Below are 23,131 nucleotides of genomic sequence, written 5' to 3'. Positions count from 1 at the left end.
CTTTTCTAGAATCTTTATCTTGGAGTGTTTTTGCCATGTTGATTCTCTGAAGACTAAACTGGAATGCAAACAGGACGTGCGATGGATGTTCTATCTTATTTGGTGTTTAGAATGCCTCCTCGTGTCTGACTTATTGCTACAGGTTTGTTATCCTTTCTCAACCAGTGTTTGAACTCCTCCCACTCTCATCCATTCATCACCCTGATAGTCCTGTCCAAAGACTATCAGGTGAAATACAATCATCAATCAAAGCCAGATGGTGCCAGTGGCAACAGCAAGCATTTCCCCCTACAGTGCCTGCAACAAATAAATAAATAATATGATCATGTCTGACAATTTAATGAGTATAAATTTACCACAGCAGGAAAATCCTCCCCAAATATTTAAATAATTAAAATGTAAAAGGAGAGATAAATAAGCATTTTGTAGTGGTAGGCAGGACCAAATTCTGCTTTCATTGCTCTCAGGAAATCCACTCTACCACATACATTGGGCCAACAGATAGATGGAAATATATGGGCTATTGAAGGTCAGGATTAAGTGGCAGGAATCAAGAAGAACATGGCAGAAGGTGGAGTGAATGTATTAGCTATAGCACGTTTGTGTGTGTGTGTGCTAAGTAGCTTCAGTCATGTCTGACTCTTGGCAACCCTATAAACTGTAGCCCACCAGGCTCCTCTGTCCATGGGATTCTCCAGGCAAGAGTACTGGAATGGGTTGCCATGCCCTTCTCCAGGGGTTCTTCCTGACCAGAGGTTGAACCGGAGTCTCTTATGTCTCCTGCTTTGGCAAGCAGGTTCTTTACCACTAGTGCTGCCTGAAAAACCCATAGCACATTGTTAGCTTATTGTTGTTATTACATCTGAGCAGAACTTAAATTCATTTATTTATTCAAGAAATACTTATTGATCATCTCAATGTACCAGCCACTGAGCTAGGTGCCAGGAAATATCAGTAACTAAATGAGTTAGGGTGCCCTCATGAAGTTTACATGCCACTGGTGTCAGAAAATAATACAGAGTAAATATCTTGGGTGGATGCAAGGGTTAAAGAGAAAAATGAAAGAAAATAAAATGGGAGAGAAAGAGTGTTGGGTGGGTTCTTCTTTATACAGGATGATGTGAGAAAGCCTCCTTGAGACTTACACAGGTGAGATCTGAGCAGAGTCCTGAGGAGATGAGGGAGCAAGTCACAAGAAGAGGCATGAACAAAGCGTTTCAGGCCGAAGGAACAGGGGGTGCAAAAGCCCTGAGACTGCTGCCATACTACAAGGAAAAATATTAGTATCTTTGATCTGATTTCTTGAGAGTAGAATTGTGCCAATATGATTCTTGCATGCTAGACTGGATTTAGATAATATCAAAGCTTACATTATTGATGGGAAGGCCAGAGAACAAGGCTCAAAAAATAGGCAGGAACTAAGGAAAGCAAGCCGGACCCAGGAAACACAGTCAAGGCAAAACAGCTGACTGGTTAGGACATCAGTTTGCAGGCACCATAGATACCAGACCCCAGATATCACTATCACTGAGGATAATTTATCATTGCCTTTGCATCTTTGTATCATTCCTTCAAGATTCAGAGTGGCTGAGTCTAGGTCTTGAGATGCTCACATTCCAGTTGCCTGGAAGTGATAAGCCTCTCCTCCTTCTAAGTGTGAAGCCGGCTAAAATTTCTATTCTTATATTATTGGCCACATCTGTAAGGTAAGATAATTATAATTCCAAGTTCCAGACTCCAAACCAATACATACATATATATGTATGCATATGTGTGTGTGTGTGTTAGTTGCTCAATCGTGTCTGACTTGCAACCCCGTGGACTCCAGGCTCTTTTGTCTGTGGAATTATCCAGGTAAGAAAACTCGAGTGAGTAGCCATTCCCTTCTCCATGGGATCTTCTCAACCCAGAAAACTAACCCGGGTCTCCTGCACTGCAGGCGGATCCTTTACTGTCTGGGCCACCAGGGAAGCCCATAATATACGTACATGTATACATGTGTATAAACATAACCATTGAGAGCACAAGGTATGCAAAATTTAAACCAGTGACGTTATTATCTCATTTCCCATTTAACCAATTGTATTTTCAATAAACCTCAGACATGTTTGTACACATGTACACACACACACACACACACACACACACACATCAAAATTCAGAAACTAGTCCTTGAAGAATTCCTACCAAAAGATACTTAGACTTATGATTCATTAAACAGAGACCCCACACCATTATCAGCAACAACATCAACTATAACAAGCAACAGCTAACATTAAGTGCTCACTATATGCCAGGTATAGTTCTAAGTATTCTATGTATATTAGTGCATTTAATCCTTAAAACCCTTTGGCATTGTGGTATTTAAGTCTTAATACCTATGAATGTTCTCTTATTCACAAAACTCACTCTTCAGGCCTCCAAGGGAGACTGTAATATCTACATGAGAAGAAACACTGGTATGTTCCTATAGTGAAAAAAACAGCTCTGAACATTAGGAAAATATGTCTAAGATTAATAAAATTATCCAGAGCACAGTCTAGAGTACATACTTTGATACAAGTCTACCACATTAGCTTAAGGGTAGAGAGTATGTGCTTTTTTTAAAGAAAATTATTTCTGCATTTTTCAGTACTCCGCATAATTCCTGACTCAGTAGATGGCTAAAAAAATGTTTATTGAATGAATATATGGCTTCTATATAACATTTGAAGGGTTTTCCTGTGGTCCAGCAGTAAAGAACCTGCCTGCAACGTAGTAGACATGGGTTCGATTCCTGGGTTGGGAAGATCCCCTGGAGAAGGAAATGGCACCCTACTCCAGTATTCTTGCCTGGGAAATCCCCTGGACAGAGAAGCCTGGCGGGCTGCAGTTCATGGGTTCACACGAGTTGGACACAACTTAGCGACTAACCACCACCACCACCACCATAACTTTTGAGAAAAATATTGTCTCCTAAAATAATACTGATGAAAACGACTAATTGAAAAATAAATTAATCAAAAGTTAGAAAAAGAAAAGCTTTCAGTCTTCATTTGTTAAAGAATCCTGTCCATTTACCAACAACATAAATGCTGATTGCACAAATTTAGAATGTTTAGGGCCTCATACATCCAGAAACTGAAGGACAATCTTCTTTTAGCCCTCTGAAAGAAGTGGCACTGACACAGGAAGAAATTCCATCTCAGCCTTTTCTGAGCTGAATGATCTTAATTTCCCAACATCTGCACTATGAGGATTGGATGTAGATCAGTGTTTCCCAAACTGCTCCCTAGGCTTCCTCAGAGGGGATCAGGGAAGACAGGAGGGGACTGACAACACAGAAGTCTGGGCCACCAAACTCTGCTCTAGCCAAACAGCACCTTTTACCTATTTTATGTATTGGTTTCCGAGAAATATCTGGAACAAAAAGTTCTGTGGCTCAAAAGAAATTAAAAAAAACAAACTAGATAATCTGTAAGATCTCTTCAGGGCTTCCCTGGGTCAGTGGTAAAGAATCCACCTGCCAAAGCAGGAGACTTGGGTTCGATCCCTGGATCGGGAAGATCCCCTGAAGAAGGAAATGGCAACCCACTACATTATTCTTGTCTGGAGAATCACAAGGACAGAGGAGCATGGCAGGCTATAGTTCATGGAGTCACAAAAGAGGTTAGACATGATTAAACAACTAAACAACAAAGATCCCTTAGCCCTACTAATCAGTGATAATTATTACCATCAGGAATACAGTGAGAGAATGACAACTTTTCCTTGGGAGAGTAAATAAAAGGGTAGTTAGTAGCAAGCAGTGTAGAGTGTTTTGTGAAGTCTAAAATAGTGGTGAACCCAGGAACGAAACTTAAGCAGTGTCCAGGGAAATGGGAAAGGACAGCAAGTACAAAACATATAAATCCTCTCTCTTTCTCTTTTTCTGAGTGTGGGTGTCTGTGTGTGTGTGCATATACATATATATGTGCAACATATACACATACAGGTAGATAATACGGGGGAGGGAGAGTTACTAGGGAGGTTACTACAGTGATTACAGCATGGATTCAGATGGAGAATGAGGAAATGTCTGGCATGATTTTATCAAAAAGGTGCTTTTTCAACAGACTTTTTGGATTCAGAATATAGTTTGGCAGATGGAGGATAGAAAGCATTTCAGGTGGAGAACACCACTTAATGTTAGGAGGGAATAAAAGCTTATATGTATAGCTTGTATGGGGCTTCCCTGGTAGTTCAGGTGGTAAAGAATCAGGAGATGCCAGTTTGATTTCTGGGTCAGGAAGATCCCCTGGAGAAGGGATAGCCTACCCACTCCAGTATTCTTGGGCTTTCCTGGTAGTTCAGTCAGTAAAGAATCCACCTGCAATGCAGGAGACCTGGGTTCGATCCCTGGGTTGGGAAGATCCACTGGAGGAGGGTATGGCAACCCACTCTAGTATTCTTGCCTGGAGAATCCCATGGACAGAGGAGGCTGGTGGGCTGCAGTCTATGGGATTGCAGAGTCGGACACGACTGAACAACTGAGTACAGGACACAGCTTATATGTATAATGCCTACTAGATCTTATTATCCCTTAGTTTAATTAGCCCATTCGCTAATCTTTTTGAACCAACTTAGGCCTGATTCGTTGAACCTCTACTGAAATCCAAGGAAAATTTTCTTCTTAGTTTCAGAGAATTTGGCTGAAATTTTGTTTCATCAAAACAACCCAGATTTGTTGACTATTCCTGGAGTATGATAAGGTTATTGGCAACTTAAAATTTACATTGGCCTGACACTGTGGCATCTCTGGGTATGTAACAATTGAAAAGGTAGAACCTTTCTGTGAAAATGGTTTTCCACTCTTTAAAAGGTCTATTGAGAAAACAGCCTATGGAAAAGTCTAGAAGTGAAGTGAAGTGAAAGTCTCTCTGTCGTGTCCGACTCTTTGCGACCCCATGGGCTATACAGTCCATGGAATTCTCCAGGGCAGAATGCTGGAGTGGGTAGCCTTTCCCTTCTCCACGGGATCTTCCCAACTCAGGGATCGAACCCAGGTCTCCCACATTGCAGGCGGATCCTTTACCAGCTGAGCCACAAGGAAAGCCCAAAAGTCTGGAAAGTGGTAGCAAAACAATGTTTGGCTAAATTAGTGGAATGTGAAATGAATTTTCTTCTAGAAGTGGCTCCCAGGGTTCCATCCATGTATGGTACATCTTTCAGAGTTCTATCATATCTCATCAATCCAACTTCTCCAACGTTGAATACTTGCTTCTCCCATCTACTTTCTCAGCAACCCAAACTATTCATGTATCTTCTTCACCTCCCACATAATTACCAAAATAAAAAATGTACAACTGAGAAAAGTGACTCATTTTTTTTTCAGCTGAAGTCTGCTTCAGCTTGCCTTCCTTATGCTCATCCATTCCCTAAACAGGAAAATTATATTCTTTTGGTCCTCCCCAAATTTGATTTTGGAATAAGCATTACCCCAACCTATAAATGAGACATGTTTCCAAAGTTTGTTTTGCAAGTTAGCAACTTGAAACTTAGAATATCATTTCCTGAAGAAAGAAATTTAAAAGAGCTTTTAAGTTTCCAGCCAGACAAAAAAAGTATTTTTAATCTCCGTGTTATATAGATTTAGTTCAAAGGGACCTAGCTGCCTAATGACCATGAATCATTCTTCTCCTTTCTTGATTCTTATCTATTTTCTTAAGGAAACAGAGTACATTGGAGATTATTCTCATTCTTCCTCAGCCCCATTCCCCAGCCAGAATCATAAATTTTGTGTGTAAGAGACATATGTTAGGTGTTGTTAACTCAGTGATTACCTGGCCATTTGTTTCATTCCGCTGTAGGAAAATCTTTCCTTTTGTTTATCAGTTTGTGGATAGATACAACAACATCGGACAGATGGATGCTTCCATAGCACATAGACAGGCCCCAGACAAAACAACAATTAAACATCATAGTGCACATTTTTTTCTAACTTGGAATTAAAGAGAGTAAAAGGAAAAAGAGTATATGCATGCAGACTATGAGTCATATCATTAACAAAGGGGAAAGATGTGAAATTTTACCAGGATTCCTCAGGGAGGGGTTTCAGAGGTCTACAGTTTTAGATATTATGAAAAGGTTGAATATTTAAGGCAAGCTTGGAAGAAGGCATACTAATGGGTTAAAAACAGCTACTCATCCTTAGCTCGAATCATAAGAAGTTTATAGCATCCAGTATGGCTATCTTTTCATGTTGAAGTATCTCTCCACAACATGAGGACTGTTATTTGCTGAAGCAACCAGCTGGCACCACTTGGGTGAAATCCAACTCTGTGCAATCGTAGCTCTGTGTGAGATCTCTATCAGGTGCCTAATTATAAAGTGTGCCAGAGTGGGCACGTTCCATGATTAATTGGTGGGAAGTGGGCAATGTTTGCCTTGGACTAACCAAATTTTGACTCATTAGACACTGATATTTGGTCCTTTGCATGGCCTTCATTGACTCAATTTCTATTTAATGGGAGCTTATAATGTGGAGCTTCTAGTATAGCAAAAGAAACTGACACAGAAGTGAATACTTACAATAAAGTCTGTGGAACGGTGTAGTATAGGCAGGTACTAGATACAATGGCAACACATCTACCTGGAGGATCAAGGAGTCTCCACAAAGAAGGGAATGACTCTAGCCACATTGTGGAAATACATGAGAAATGTGGCATGTAGAAAAAGAGGAAAGCAAGACATTCTAGCAAAAAGGAATAGTGTTTAGACAGGAAGAAAGAATGAAGCAACATGGGTTGCTCCATGAAACTGAACAATTGCAATGGAGTGTGGGATATGAGTGTTAGTCACTCAGTCGTGTCTGACTCTCTGTGACCCCATGGACTGTAGCCCACCAGGCTCCTCTGTCCATGGGACTTTCCAGGCAAGAATACTGGAGTGGGTTGCTATTTCCTTCTCCAGGGAATTATCCTGACCCAGGTCTCCTGCATTGCAGGCAGACTCTTTACTGACTGGGCCACCAGGGAAGACCTGGCGTGGGATATGAAGAGGAATAGATTTTGAAGTTTGAGGAGATGGACAGGGACCAGAAAATTAGCCAGTAAATTTTTTAAAAAACAGACTGAGCACAATCCTTAAAGAAAATAGAAGTGGGGCAATGTATTAGAAAGTGACCTGGACACCATTCAGATGGATTTTTCACAAAAGGTCTCTCAACAGTCAGAGAAAGAGCTTTCTGGGCAGAGAGAGTAACACATGCAAAGGCTTTGACGAGGGAATGTGCTTGGTGGATTTTAAAAACTAAAAGGAGGCCAGCAGACTTGGTAAGCAAGAAGGGTATGTTTATAAGAAGAATTCAGGGGAGGAGGAGGTCCTGGATCGTGTAGACTTTCATAGGCCTTGGTAATGAGTTTGGTTTTGGTTCTATGTGGAATAGGAAGCATTAAAGATTTTTAAATTGTGGAAACATGTAATCTGATAAACACTTTTTAAAATACCACTCTTTCTACTGAGGAGAGAATGATTGTAAGGGGTTAAGGATGAAAGATAGCAGATTAGAAGGGGAGGCTTTGTGTTAGTTTTCATGAGTGACAACTGGATTAGAGGTGATAGTAGAAATGAAAAAAGGAAATAGAGATAAGATGTGTTTTGAGGTAGAGGGCAATGGCAAAGGAAGAATGAACAGCTATTTTGTTGTTGTTTTCTTTTTACCTGTGAAAACTAGAAAAAGTAGTAGCATCTAACCATAAAAGGGAGATTTGGGGAATGAGTCAGGATTCCGTTTCCATTTTGATGACTGAATGAGAATGGGGAAGAGATTTGGGAACAAAAGATGAAGACTTATTTTTAGGATATGTGGAGACTGGGCTCCTAATGATCAACAGAATAAGATTTCTAGTGGGCAGTTAGATACAAAGCTCTAAAGCCCAGGAAGTAGATGTGGCTAGAGAGCCTGGGGAATTTGAGACCCGTTAGTCATGTAGGAGTTGTGGGCATGGATTATTCTTGGAGCTTCTGTCGAATGAGAACATGCAAGAAGGACTGCTGCTGCTGCTGCTGCTTAGTCTCTTCAGTCATGCACAACTCTGTGCGGCCCCATGGACTGCAGCCTGCCAGGCTCCTCTGTCCATGGGATTCTCTAGGCAAGAGTACTAGAGTGGGTTGCCATGCCCTCCTCCAGGGGATCTTTCTGACCCAGGGATCAAACCCAGGTTTCCTGCACTGCAGGCAGAGTCTTTACTGTTGAGCCACCAGAGAAGCCCAAGGAGAAGGACAAAACCTGCATAACAGCAACATTTCAAGGGCTGATAGAGGAGGAGCCAAGAGGAAAACAAAAGAATGTGAAACTAAGGATAAAGAGAAAACACAGCAGAAATAAGTAGTATGGAAGCCAAGAAAATAAAGAGAAGGCATGTTTCATGGTTTTGAATGTCCCAGAGAAGTCATACAAGATAGCTCTGCTTATCTTTCTGAAAGCTTACAGATTCATCACTTTGTCTTGTACACTCCACCAGAAGCACTCAAATGTGTATCTTGAGCCAGGTTCTGAACTCCATACCTTACTTTCAAAGAGTTTGCAGACTAGTGTGGGAAGACCAGGTACATACTAATGGATAATCAAGTAGGACTTTGTTTAATGAATGCTGAAAAAACAGGATAGGTAGTATGTGCTACTGAAGATCTAAGAGGGGAAGAAGTCACTGGACATCAAAGAAGCCTTCACAAATGAGATAACTCTTTCCTTAGGCCTCAAAGGGTGGGTAAAATTGACCTAGGCACAAAGGGGATATTTCAAGTTGAGGAAATTATAATGAACTAAAGTATAGAGACACGAATATTTACATTCATACTCAGTCTGGCCAGCTGAGACAAAGTGCCAAAGTGGAGGAGGAGCTTTGCTATAGAACTTGTTATTTCATGAGCTGGAAAGCCTTAGAGACAATTTTGTTCAATATTCTTATTTTATGTAGAGGAAAGTGATAGCCCAGAGACATTAAAATTTGTTTAAATTCACAATCCAAGTCAATGGCAGAGCCAGTAGGAGGTAAGGCAAGATTAGAAGATTGGCACCAGATTCTGAGAAGCTATGAAAAACAAACATAAATAAATAAATTAGAATTAATGCTCTAAACAAAGAACAACCATTGAAATTTTGAGAAAAAGGGGAGTAAAAAGTAAGATTGACCAGCAGAGAGTATGCAAAGGTGATGGTGAAAAAGCAAGAAATTTGGTGATTATCCAGCCTTTCTTACCTGGGGTTTCTCATCTGAACTACAGACACATAAAAAATTATTTGAGTGTTTTCTCCATTCTGCCAAGGATGGTGTGTAACTAGTATGGGTCTAGATGTATTGGAAGGAGATTAATTCATTATGTACAATTAGGGACTCTAGGACATTAAGGGGTGTTAAGGCTTGGTTCTATTCTAGAATGCTGGTTGAGAAAGGCTGGCAGAAGAAGGAAAAGACAGATGTATAAAATATTGCAAATAGAATTTGGTAACTGATAGTGTGGCTTTTATGAGGGAAGGAAGAGTAATCAGTTACTTCCATATTATGAGTTGGATAACTGACTCATATGTCTGGTGTCTCTCCAAAAAGATATTTCAAGAGTAGGGGAGTCAGAGGTCTAGTCTAGGGAGAAGATAATTATCTTAACAAGACACTTTCTGAGGTAATAACAAAAAGATAAAGAAAAATAATAATGTTTTTAGTATCTGGAAATCTTAGATTATGGCAAATTTAATTTTTCTATTGACTTTCCTGTGGTTCTCATAATTTTGGTCCTTTATGAATGGATTTTTACAATATACCCAAGTATGGTAAAAATAACAATTTTGATAAGACCTATTCAGTAAAACAAACTTCATTATATATATATATGATTCAATCAGTTTCTAGTGACACTAGAATGAGAACAAAGAATTATAGAGCCTACAGGAAAGATACAGTCTTTTTTTTTTAAGCTAAGAATTAAGTTTCTTTTCACTTAAGTGAGGATAAAAACTGAATTTGTTGCTCAAGTATACTTAAGTATACTAGTGTCCAAACTTCTTGGATTCTTTCCTAAATACTCTTATTCTTGGATTCACTGTATCTTCCATATGATGTTCAGAAGTGAAGTCTGAGCCATCTATGGCCTTTAATGTTCCCTTGACAGTTTTCACTATAGGGCAATGGCCCAATTCCAAACAGTAACTCTATTTTGTAACTCCTCTTCCCTTTTCAAGAAGAGTCCTCTGCATTTCCTCTTCTATCCTGGTTTTGCTCCAAAGGGGTAAGGTATGAAGTTCAAGATGGAAGAAACTATGAAACAAACTAGATCTTATTGCTGTTTTCTATACTAGCTATCCAGTTAGCTGTCCATCAGTAGGAAGCACAAATCTAACTGAGTGATCAAAATGTATCACTCTGTGTTCTCAATCAAAGGCAATCAAAGTCATGAGGAGCACAGGTTTTAAATTAGCGTGAATGATTTATTCAAATGACTCCTAAATACCAACCTGATTTCTCCAGAGTAGCTTTCCAGGATGATAGAGAAAACAGAATAACTTTCTCTTTCATTGAAGTAAATAAGTCCTTGAGATGCAATCATTAAGGGAAGATTGCAAATGGTGCTTACTCTTAAGAAAAAAAAATTTGAATAACTCACCCCCCCCAATCAGATTTGTCTAAAGAAATGCCAGTATTTTTTAAATGAGATAATATTCTCTCCTTCCTTTTGAAAATCTTAGAAATTTTTAGAAATATTAATCCAATAAAGCTGTGGAAGATAAATTGCCCAAATGCCTAGCTGAAGATGAAATGCAGGATGTTTACGACAGATCAATTATAAAGTCTCACTATTCCTTTACATCTCTCAAATAAAAATTTCAAGAAAAACAGCTTTGAAATGCAATGTTCACCCTAAACATTGTTGTTGTTTAGTCGCTATGTTTTGTCTCACTCTTTTGCGACACCATGGAACATAGACTGCCAGGCTCCTCTGTCCATGGGATTTCCCAGGCAAGAATATTGGAGTGGATTGCCATTTCCTCCTCCAGGGGATCTACCTGAGCCAGGGATTGAACTGAGATCTCCTGTATTGCAAATAGATTCTATACCACTGAGCTACCAGGGAAGCCCCTGGTAAATATACTCAATACTTATTTCCCATCCCCCATTAGAACTCTGTAAGAGTCTGGATAGCCAAAGTGGGTTGCCCTCAATGCAATATGTATCTAGAAATCTCATTGCAAGTTAATTATTTAGAAGCTAATAATTTCTCTCTAAAGAGAGCCTGCCTTAATTTTGGGGGGGGGCAGGGAGGGTGCATATCAGAGACAATCACCTGTATTGAAGTTTGAGTAGAACTGTGGAATGCCTCTCTTGGAATAGCTGTTGAGGATCCAGTTTGGTGATTAAGAAGAGCTTTTATTTCTCAGTTTATACTCCAAACTGGTAAATTGGTTTCTGAACAAAATGCAAAGTAGGAGTGGGAAGAGGATTTGCATGTTAACAGCCCTAGTTTAAGCTAGTTCCTAGGTTGGTTGTGCTGACTAAGAGGTTCTGAAGCCATTTAGAAAAGCAGCCAATTCCTGAGTTTGCATAACCTTTGGAGATCATTTTGTTTATTTTTTCTTTGCCTCATCTAGCCCTTACATATGGTCATTAATGGGAAGACATTCGGGTCTTTCAAATTTTCATTTAAAAATAACATTCTGAATAGTTATTGGAACTGGGATTACAAATAATGGATGAAAGTTAATTACCAAAATTCTCCATTTAGAGAAAACTGGTTCATATGGGAGGCAACAGCTCAATATTTGAGAAAGTGTCAATTTGCTAAAAATAGATAAATATGATGATTACAGCTGGAATTAATTCAAGGACATTCAAAATGAAATGACTAATATCAAGGAGTAGCATTTCTTTGATATAAATTCAAGGGAGATGTTTTATACTAATTATTGCCCAATCCTTTCACAGAAATGAATCCCACAAACCCCAGGGAAAACATAGATCAAAGTTCCACCACACCAAATTAGCAAGAATATATGGTAGCTGATATTCCTTTTAGTCAGGGGGTATCTGTCAGAGTTTAACTTCTGGAAAAGAGTGAAGGCCTAGTGTTTGTCAACTCTAGGTATGGAGATGTGCCCTAACCTTTCTCTGTTAGGTATGAGAGCTCTTGAGATCAGTTATTTGTGTGGTTACTGCTTCCTTTCAGAGTCATCAGTGATGATAACCCTACCAATTATAAGAATATAATATAGGCAAAATTAAAACAGCCAAAGGAAAAATAGTAATCTACCACTTTTGAGGTAAATCACTCCGAATTGGCTGAGCTTCCCTTTATGGACATACAGGTATATATATATATACATATATATGTATATATATATGTATATATATATATATATGCAGGAGACTCTTTCTCAGCCGATTTAGTCTCTCCCTAGATTCACAGTTATGAATTTCCAGAAATTGTCTAAACCACATGATCTAGCTCTTTCTCCAGTCAGAGATGAATGGTCTATTGGTAACTAGCTGAACTGAGAAGGACCAATCAGGTTTATTCAGTCTCATTCTTTCTCTCATATTCTCTATCTCCCTTTTATCGCTCTTTGTATATGTGTATGTACAGAGATATATTTCTATCTCTCAGCTAAAATTTTTAATTGAAAGGCAGAGAAGCTGGGGTTATTAGTAACCGATTCTTTTAAATGCAGGGCTCCAGAAAGAAAGTCTATGAATTCCTTACATTGAGGTTTCCAGATCTACTTTGGTTCCCATAAGCTTGGCTTTTCAACTTTCTTAACTGTAATATCTAGTTTCCCTTCAATAGATTCCTTTTCTAGACTACTAAAGTTGGTGTATGTTACTTATACCCAATCAAAGGATATATAAATAATACAAGTACATATGTGTGAGTGTGTGGGACAGGGAGAGAGAGAGAAAAAAACACATACACACTCACACACATATACACAGAGACAGAGAGAGGACAGAGAAAGGAAGGTAGAGTGAAAGATTAAAGGTGATCATTAACCAACTATAAATATACTCCAAATTAAGAAAAACAAAAATGCTTCCCTCTGTGCTTAGCCACTCAGTCATGTCCAACTCTTTGCAACTCCATGGACTGTAGCTTGCCAGGCTTCTCTGTCCATGGGGATTCTCCCAGCAAGATTACTGGAGTGGGCTGCCATTTCCTTCTCCAGGGGATCTTCCCAACCCACGGATCAAACCCAGGTCTCCCGCATTACAGGCAGATTCTTTACCCTCTGATCCACAAGGGAAGCCCTGCTTTTCCCAAAATTTCTAATTAATATATCTTTCTAAACTCTAAATAAGCTCCCTTTATTAAAATATTTTTCAAAATATCCATGATATTAATTTTTCTAAACTTTTGGCTTAAACTTTTGGCTTTTAGGACAAACAAATCTTTTGGACAAACTTGATCCAATTGTTATACTTAAAAATATTTTTAAAATATTAGCCATACATTAAGGAATCAGATCCTTTGAGTTGTAAAAGTTTATTGCTTGTATCAGAATTGGATAAATTTTGTATTATTTAAATAGGTAACTTGTCCCAATTAACCAGGGACACAGGAGAACTGAAGGATCCTTTGTAGAGGTCCTGAGAGTTTGGATTATTTATGGTATTAGAGATGAGTTGGCAAAGGTTCAAGGATTGTGCATCACTTCTGATCAAGGTTAATGCCTGATGCTGAGGCACACTGAGGTTATACGAAGACTGTGCTTAGGTGATCACCTTTCCACAGTGCTGTCCCCAACCAGGCTCCATCCTCATTTTTAGTCTCCCAATCAGCCCCACATTTCCTCTCCATTCTTCTGCCTGACTGGCCCCTCCAGTGATTGATGTGAGCACAGCATGCCTGGTAATCTTAGTGCTGAGAACACAGTTTGGAAGTGATGTGGGGGTGGGGACGAGGATGGGGAGAAGCAGCCAGTTTAGCAAATGGAGACAAGAAATCTAAATGTGAAGAACAGACTAAAACAGAAAAAGATAAAAAGAAAAATAGAGGATAAAAAGAAAAATGTCTTTGAACCGATCCTTGGTGGTGCATGACAATTTGAACATCTGCTTATTTAACTTCTCTCACTGAAGTTTTCAAAGGAAATGGCAGAAATATGCTATGTTCCCACCCACCTGAGGGCTTTCCAGGTGGCGCCAGTGGTAAAGAATCAACCTGCCAATGCAGGAGACATAAGACATGTGGGTTCCATCCCTCAGTTGGGAAGATTCCCCTGGAGGAGACCATGGCAACTCACTCCAGTATTCTTGCCTGCAGAATCCCATGGACAGAGGAGCCTGGTGGGCTACAGGGCTTATGGGTCCATAGGGTCCCAAAGAGTTGGACACAACTGAAGTGACTTAGCACGCAAGCACATGCTCCCACCCATTAGCATGGTATGCTTACTCTTTAGAGAACAGGAGAGGAGGAGTGGAAACTGAAAATGTATGTATATTCTATAGAGAGTAAGAGTACTCCTTTACATAGAACCATGAGTACTTTAGGTTTCAGTATGTGGAATTCCTCAATTAATAATACTTTGCATTTGAAAAACACATTGTTTATGAAACACTTTTATTTTTATGACTTTATTTGAGCCTCACACCAACTTAGTAGAAAAGGCAGGTCTGGATTTGGAGTATTCTTTTTACATGCCCACTTATGCAGATGGATAAACTGAGGCTCAGAAAGAAGATGTTACTTACCCAAGGTCACAGGACAAGCAATTGGCAGAGTCGGCCTAGAACCCAGGGTAGGGTTTATTCCACTACAAAGACATGAAACAGGACATTAAACACACAACATCTAAGAAAATAAGATCTGTAAATAACTAAGGATAGGGAATCTAGAGGGTCATGTTCCCACTGTATAATCTAAACTCACTGCAAGGGTGTCACTCTATTCTGAGCAGGATGGAAACAGAATTGTAACTTTGACCACCACCACCTTAAGGGCAGGGCTTCCCTGATGGCTCAGCTGATAAAGAATCTGCCTACCAATGCAGGAGATACAGGAAATGCAGTTCAATCCCTAGATTAGGAAGCTCCCTGGAGGAGGAAAACGGCAACCCAGTCCAATATTCTTGCCTGAAAAATCCCATGGCCAGAGTAACCTGATGGACTACCATCCAAACGGTTGCGAAGAGTCAGATGACTGGGTGACTAAGCACACACACATACACACCTTGAGAGGAGGATCAGAAGAACTGAATGTGCATATACACACAGCCAGTTATCAATAGGTACATAGGCTACGGTCTTCTGTGTCATAACATATCCCTTCATGGCCCATCATGAGGATCTCTCCTTCCCTACTTTTATTCCCTCAATAAATATTTTTTTATTGATGACCTACTATGTGCCAGACATAGCTTAATGTACCTGTGTTGTCTAAAACACCTATTTAGAAAGTTGGAAGAGACATACTTTTTCTTAAAACGCTCATATTTTGGCCTTGTCCACTAAATGTGAGCTGGCATTACTTAATTAGAAAAAACTGACCATGAGGGGAGGAGAGGAAAAAAAGGAAAGCTGAAAGAAAAACATCGAGAGCCATGAGCAAGAGGGTGTGGAGAATGGGAAACACTATTCAACTTCACTGATAGATCATCTGGTCTTACTGTTCTCAAGGCCATGCTAATTAAGTCAGAAAAAATCCACTACTGAGGGTCTGGCGAAGAGTATTTTCAGGCAAAGCTGTATTCACACTGTGCCTCATCCTGGCCACCATAGGCCTGCCACAGAATCCAAATTCCTTTACCCTATTCCAAGCTAAGAAAGATAAAATTTATCTGATTCTCATTAATTCAAGGGACATTTGAGGGACTACTTACCATTCAATCTACCTTTCCCTCATTCAAGATTTCTCTTTGTGGAATATTATTATGTGGTTAGTTCAATGGGAAGAAAACAAACCCAAATGAAACTAAAATTAATTCTTGGATGTGGGCCTCTGAGCATAGGCCAAAGTACACACATTTTTTTTTTTTTTAAGTTTGTGTGATCAATGAAATAATGAAGGGTAGTGAGGGATTGAGTCATGGTCTATTTGGAATAGTTGTGGAGCAAAGGAACATGTGTAAGCAACTGGGGCCCAAAAGGAAGGGCCCAAGAAGATCCAAGATAATGATAAGTGTGTGCATAACCTGGGACTCTGTTAACCTCAGAGGGTGGGGCTAGAGTGCTGAGTGGTGGGGAGGAGACATCAAAGCGTAGTTTGCCGATGGTACCAGTTATGATAGTTGGGAGAAACATAGTCTACATGGACTCATTTTGCATTCTTTCTGCTTTCATTAAAAAATAATGGTTAATAACTGTTGACTATTAACAAGAATCAATAATGTTTAGCTCCACTTCAAAATTTGGTGCCAATAGGTCTTTAAAAAATCTAGCAGAGGTTCCATCCATTTATATACACCACAACTCACGGAAAGACTGTAAAACTAGTTCTATATTCATTTAACAAGCAGATTATCCACGGTTAAAATCCATTACATTATTTGCCAAGCATTGTGTTAGGCACTGGACATAGAAAAATGATAAAGGTTTCAGTTTCCTTTAAGCAGCTCACAGTATGGACACCAGTATGTGGAAAAAACCAATGCTATATAGTGTAACAAGGGGTATAATAGTGACTATACAAACTATAGCATGGCCACAAAGAAGGTAGAAGAAAACAATACAAGGGAGGTCAAGAATGGCTTAGAAAAGCTAACTCTTGTAGAGGGAATGGAAATTTTCTAGACTGGGAGGGAAGTGAAATTTCCTAGGCATAGTGCAAGGACACCAAGGCCTGAAATATTGATGTGGTATCATCAGTTGAGAGAAGAGGTATTTGAAGACAGTACTGGAAAGATAGTCAAGACTAGATCATTCCATCAGCACCGAAGAGTTTGTATTTAGCTTACCATTAATACAGAACCATTAGAAGATTGTCAGGAAGGAAATAATCTGATCAGATTTGTGTTAGGTAAAGATAAGAGCAGTGTTATTTGCAAGAATGGAAGGAGAGCAAGATGGAGGAGGTAGGGAGTCCAGGTAAGAAGTTATTGTCTTTGTCCAGATAGGAGGTAATGAAAGTTAGAACTAGGTTATTTGTGGTGCAGGTGAAAAAGCAGAGGATGAATTAAAAATCTTTTTAATGAGGATCTAAGAATTTCATAACTAGATTTGGGGACTGAAAGAAAATAATACTTTTAAAATCAATACCATTTTTCTAGAGTTTGGAAGCTGGATAGATAGATGGTGTTACAGCAATAAGGGTGGGGATTTGGAGGAAGACTAAGTGGTACAAAATGGGAGACACTGAGTTTGACTTTACTCATTATGAGCATGGGCATCTCTGAAATATCCAGACAGAGATGTCTATGGATCAGAGCTCAGGAGAGAGATCTAGTTTACAGATTTGGAAATCACACAGGTGTTTACAACTCTGGAGGTGAGTAAAACCACCTAGAGTTTAGTGTGTAGAATAAGAGAAAGAGATCAAGATAAATAATTAGCAGATAATTGATATTTGGCAAAGGAGAGAATGAACAAAGCCAGCAAAGAGTGGAAAAGGACCTATCTGAGAGGGAGGAGAAAGAGGAAGATTATGATAGGGCCAAATGAGGAAGAGGGATGGACAACAATATAAAATACCAAAGAGACAGCAAATGAGATGCAAACTAAGACAGTTACTGGATATGGTATCTCTTTCAGAACACATTTCAGTGGAATACAGGAACAGAAGCCCTCTAATAAAAAATGGGATAGTGAATGGGGAGCGATGAAGAGAAGGAATCAAGGATGAACAGAAGGAACTACTCTCCAACAGGAAACGGAAGTGTAGCAGGCACCTGACAGTCCTGAAAGACTGGCAATTTCTAAGCCAAGCCTCCTGTTGCAAACCTCAGAGAGAAAAGTTCCTTCTATTTGTATAGATCTTTGTTTTTATATCAATTTTGCTTGATCCTCACAGAAACTTTCAAAGTAAGCATGGAAGGATTTTTGGTTTGTTTGTTTTCATTTCTTGGTTTTTAGTCTCCATCCTACAGGAGGAAGTTGAAGCCAAAGATTATATGATTCATTCAAGACCACAGAATCAGTAAGTGGTATAAACTGGGACTCTCAGCACAGTGCTCTTCCCAACACTAAAGGGAATGTTTTGAAAATCAGTACAATGGTGAAGGGGCAACCAGACCACACTTCAGAAATTCAGAAAAGAGAATTCCTGCCCACAATCACTTCTTTGATTGACAACAGACACACATGGTTGCTTGAATGCCTCTATGACAGCTAAAAGGGAAGTAATTATTTAAATACTGTATCTTCTCTTGAGATGACCTAAGTATGTGCACGCTTTGAAATGTCCTTTTAATATTAGAGGAAGTTTCAGACTTTTCTTATTTTATCAGTATAAACAAGGAGAACATTTGGTTAATATATCTGCCTACCACTGATGCAAGGACACCCCCGCCCTTTTCCTTATGGTGCCAGGTAAAACTGAAGTATGTAGATTAATCAGCCCCAGGCTTAACACTGACAATGTCACTATGATGGAGGAAAAGGAGACCCGGAGCCACTCTCCTTCTCAGTGAACAGGAGTGCTGCCCTTTAGCATAAAACATGAAAGGTTTCTGTAGTTATGCCAGCTCAGCAAGAGAGAAAATTAACCCTACATTTTTTTAACCCAATTGCCTCAACATGGGTTGAGAAAGAGGGTACCAGGGTTATAGACTGTCAGCATGAGAGCAGGGATCATTGTATCTGCACCCTGGCATGGGTTAGAAGGAATTATAGATTCACCAGATATTAATGTATTTTTAGATGCACCATTAATTCTCTAAGATTCTCTGCAAGTCTCAAAAATTTGGTAGAAAAAGATGCCTGTTAAATGATTCTTCTGTTTAAATTTGGAAATGTGTGGCAGAAATCACCATTAAAAAAAAAAACTGAACAGTTTCAACTATATTAAGTAGAATGTCTCCATTTAATTCATCTTCTTAGTCCCTGGTGACACTGGGTGTGGCTCGGTGAAATTTAGGAGGAATTCAGTTTATCACTAGAAGGAATCTTCTGCACCAAGCAGCCAGGCAGCATCCTTCCACACCTTTCCAGCATTGCAAGGGAAAGACACAGCCAGGTTGAAATTCTGAACCACAGATCACCCTAAGAATTATCTGTCATATGCAGAAAAATGCAGATATTGGTGGTGTTGAGGGGTGGGGGATAGAGGGCTTCTTGCTTGCATTGGTATTCTTTATACTTCAGTTACAAATTAAAGTCTTTATTTTTCAACAAAAGAAACACCTCGCAGTTCTATTGCTTTGTGGACACAGATCACATCTTGCAAGTTTTTCATCATCTGCAGAATGCATGGTAATTAAGCTATTTAAAGTTAGCCCCAAGACATTTGAAAATCATAAGCCAATAACATTTCAGGGATCCTTTAATTTTATTTCCTTTTTAACCACTCCTTTATCGTCTACTTTTCTCCACCCCACTCTCATTCTCTTCTTCCTGCTATAATAATCTATAGTGGTAATTAGTGGCTAATAAAGATCATTTATGCTTTCTTCGCAGCCATAGGCAATGCATTACAACTCGGAAATCCAGGACCGCTTCTTTATGCAGCTCAAGTGGAAGAGGAAGGAAGTGCAGCCCCCAGCCCCCTCCCACGTTTCTGCTGGATTTCATGGGTGTGGCAGAGTTTAGACCTTTGCAGGATTTTGCCCTTGTTTTATTCCCTTTTAAGCACTAGGATAGTAAACAGATGGCTGAAGAAAGATAAACACAATCAGAGTCTGTCATAAATGATATAGGATCATTTCACCCTCAAGCACAAAACCTGTGTGAGACTAAGTACTCAAGCTATAGAAATGCCAGTCAGTGCAGTGTGAGCCCACGCCCTGAATACACCATTTCCTTCTATCTGATTTAATGGCATCCTAAATACTGACTTATGTGAATGATACATGGCAATGGTCAGTAGGGGACAGGACCATTTCACACAGAAGTACACATGTATAAAACGTATGGGCAAAAGAGGACTATTTCTATACCTTTCAATTTTCTCTCTTGAATATGAATTATGCTAAAACACATGCCGGCATATGGAAACCATACAGAGTACATGTGTGACTCTACATGAAGTATGCGGATACTGTACACATTTACATGTGAATTTCTACAACTCCCTAAACACACTATTTCAGCTTCATCACTTTGCATACATCCTAGTGAATGCTTGGGGCTGTCAGTGAGAGGACCCATGTGAAGGCAGCTGTCCCCTTTGGGGAAGGGAATTTCTTTAGCCTCAATTCCCTTTCAAAATATCATGCCTGGTTTCCTTTGTCAGAGGGGGCATGTGTATATACACTTGTATGTGTATACATAAGGTGGCAAAAAGTTGTAAGCCAGCATATTTTTTCTTTCCCCGAATTAAAGCTTTTTTTTTTTTTTTTTTAATGACTAGCATTGGTTTCCTTAAGGCTCTGCCTTCCTAAATTTTATTTCTGCAGCTCATCAGGAAGGCAACTTCAGAACATTTTCTTGACAGGGTGCTTAGCCCAGCCACCTGTATCTACTGCATTTATGTATTAGAATGAAGATAAGGAGAGGAAACGTGCAGGTTTGAAAAATGAGCGAACGGAAGCATCAGTCTCTGGAATCCTAGAGCAGTTTATCGAAGTGCCACATGTAAGACTCTTCGCCTTTCCCAAACACCCTTACACAAACCACACGCAAAACCACAGGTGCCTGCTACTTTATCTATCATCTATCTATTAATATCTATCTACCTAGTTATTTATTTATTTAGTTTTGCCCCCGGCCTCTCCATCCTCTGCACCCACTGCTCTGAGATTCTGCTTCAGTCTCCCTTCCCCTTCCTCTTCCTTCTCCTTCATCCTCACTACCTCGCCCCTCCCCACCGCGCCCCCTTCCTGGGCGCTGGCTAAAAGTGCAAAGCTGGCAACCAGGTTCTTCCCCACCCCTCCACTCTCTTCGGATTCGCCAGGTATATTACAAATTGCTGCCCCCCCCCCCATCCAATACCTGCACAGAAATAATGCCCAAATCCTGTATCTTGCACCCCACCCCTGAGGCAGTCAATGTGCAAAGGGCGTTTTTGCCCAAGACAGCCTCCCCTCCCAGGAAGACGCACACACACGTACAAGCACACACTCACCCAAATCCCACATCCATTTTCCTCCTTAACCTTCGCCAAAATCCTTCAGAGGTGTTCCCACCAATGTTGGAAAGCGTCGTTTGGCGGATGCCGCGGCACTGTCGGTTGCTGCGGAATACCGTCCTAGTCATTCCTCCCTACCCTTACCCCAATCAAGTTTCTAAAATATCTTTCACGAAATAAATGAGCAATTTGAAAATGGAAGGAAAACCTGAGCAGTGGGAGCTGTGGGGGAGAGTGGGAGGGGACTCTGCTTCTTGATAATCTTCTATGTGTCCCTTTTCCTGATGAAAATGAGTCACCATGCTTATAATCCGGAATGTTAGTCCGTCTTTGGTCACTACAATTCCAGGAAAGATGAAAAGGGGAGAAGAGACCTGATTTCCAACAGGTAATTCTCCGCTCGTCTTTCCCATCCCGCCGGTGCTCAAAGCTCCTAGGGGCGTGGTCCACCCTCTCCTCGGACCAGCTGGTGCACAATCGACTGAATTTTCCCCTTCTACATGGTCAATTTCTTTCCCAGCCCCGGTAGTCTCTGGATTCTCTTTTTAAAATCTCCCACATTACAGTTTCATTCATTCATTGAAAAATAAATCAATTCAACCTGCACATGTTTTCCCATTAATACCTGCGCCAATGTGAAGCTCATGCATGTGGGAAATAGGGCTTCTTCCGCAGCACATGTGAGAAAATTGTACGATAGAACAAGCAGTACTCATTACTGAATAGGATTCTTTCAACCTCCCGTTTTTTTGCGAATAATATAAAGGATTGCCTCCCCATCTTGTAGGTAGAGCCAACATTTTCTCCCCCACACCCCTCTTCATATCCACACCGGCAAAACCAGACACCTAAAACGCTGAACATTTACTAATAGCCAAAAAAAAAAAAAAAAAAAAAACCACCTTTTTTCTAGCCAAACAGGCGTATTTTTTTCCTAACCTTCTAATTAGTAGCAGCATTCCAAAACCAGATCATGAAAGAACAGAATAAAAGCTGGGATGCAAGCATCAGTTGCCATATGCTAAAAGGAAACGGGAGCACCATGGCCAGAGCAGAAGCGGTTAATATATTTTTTCTACCTTCACAGGGAAATATTGCACACTGGTAATTTCACAACAAGAAGAAGTAAAAATCTTTAGGTCTACCTGTTTGGTTCTTCGCATACAGCACAGCATGGTTGTATCGTCCCTCGCCTTCTTCCTGCCTTCTCTCCTCTCCTCCTCTCTCTTTCTTATTCCCCCCCTCTCCACCTCTTTTCTGCTCGCTGGCTCACTCGCTCTCTCTCGCGCTGGCGCGCGCTCGCTCTCTCCCTCCCTCTCCCTCCACACACCAGGGCAGTTAGCAGCGACTGGAAGGTCCACAGCTATTGCTCACCGCACATGCTCGCTCTCCCTCTCTGCCTCTCACTCTCCTCTCTTGCCTCTCTTCCTCTTTTCTCATCTCCCCACCCACTCTCTGCCTATCTCTCTTTTTCTTCCCTGTCTCTGGATCTCTTTCTCAGAATTGTTCTCTAGCTTCCAATGACTAATCACTTCCCCCAGCCCCCACCCCCATTCTAGGCAGTCACCCCCTCCCGGTCCCCTGCCAGCCTCATGAATATTTAAACATCTCCAATCTGGACCCAATTACCCACCGACTTTCCCACTGCATTGAGAGGATGGTGGGGTGGGGGCATAAAAGGGTATTCCAGCCTGTTCAAGAGATTTTATGGAATATGTTTTAGAGAAGAGGAGCTTGAGGAATGCTAATATTTCTTTACTAATTCTTTTCTCTTTCCAATACTGTGAAAGCAAAGAACAGCTATTCTGAAAGAGTAGTCAGACCTATACAGTAAGTTATATATGCTATTTAGTTTTATGCACAGTTAATCATTGTGAGGGTTAAGTTCTCCCCCAAAATGAAACATGTGAATATCATACCCTGTAAACACTGTACTCAGTACTCATATAACTTAAATACATGTGTATAA

General features: G+C 40.2%; 1 protein-coding gene across 1 annotated transcript in view; it reads right to left on the bottom strand.

Moving 5' to 3' along the window:
* Nucleotides 1-22,615, bottom strand: part of GAP43 (growth associated protein 43) — a 103,073-nt gene extending 80,458 nt beyond the window's left edge. Inside the window, exon 1 of the mRNA XM_020887820.2 lies at nt 22,308-22,615. Within this exon, the coding sequence (XP_020743479.2) occupies nt 22,308-22,337 (30 nt within the window). The 5' untranslated portion in view covers nt 22,338-22,615. The remainder of the gene's footprint in view (nt 1-22,307) is intronic.
* Nucleotides 22,616-23,131: the final 516 nt, after the last annotated feature.

Source organism: Odocoileus virginianus, chromosome 4, assembly GCF_023699985.2.
Source record: "Odocoileus virginianus isolate 20LAN1187 ecotype Illinois chromosome 4, Ovbor_1.2, whole genome shotgun sequence".
NCBI lineage: Eukaryota > Metazoa > Chordata > Mammalia > Artiodactyla > Cervidae > Odocoileus > Odocoileus virginianus.
This window is presented reverse-complemented; position numbering and strand designations above follow the sequence as displayed.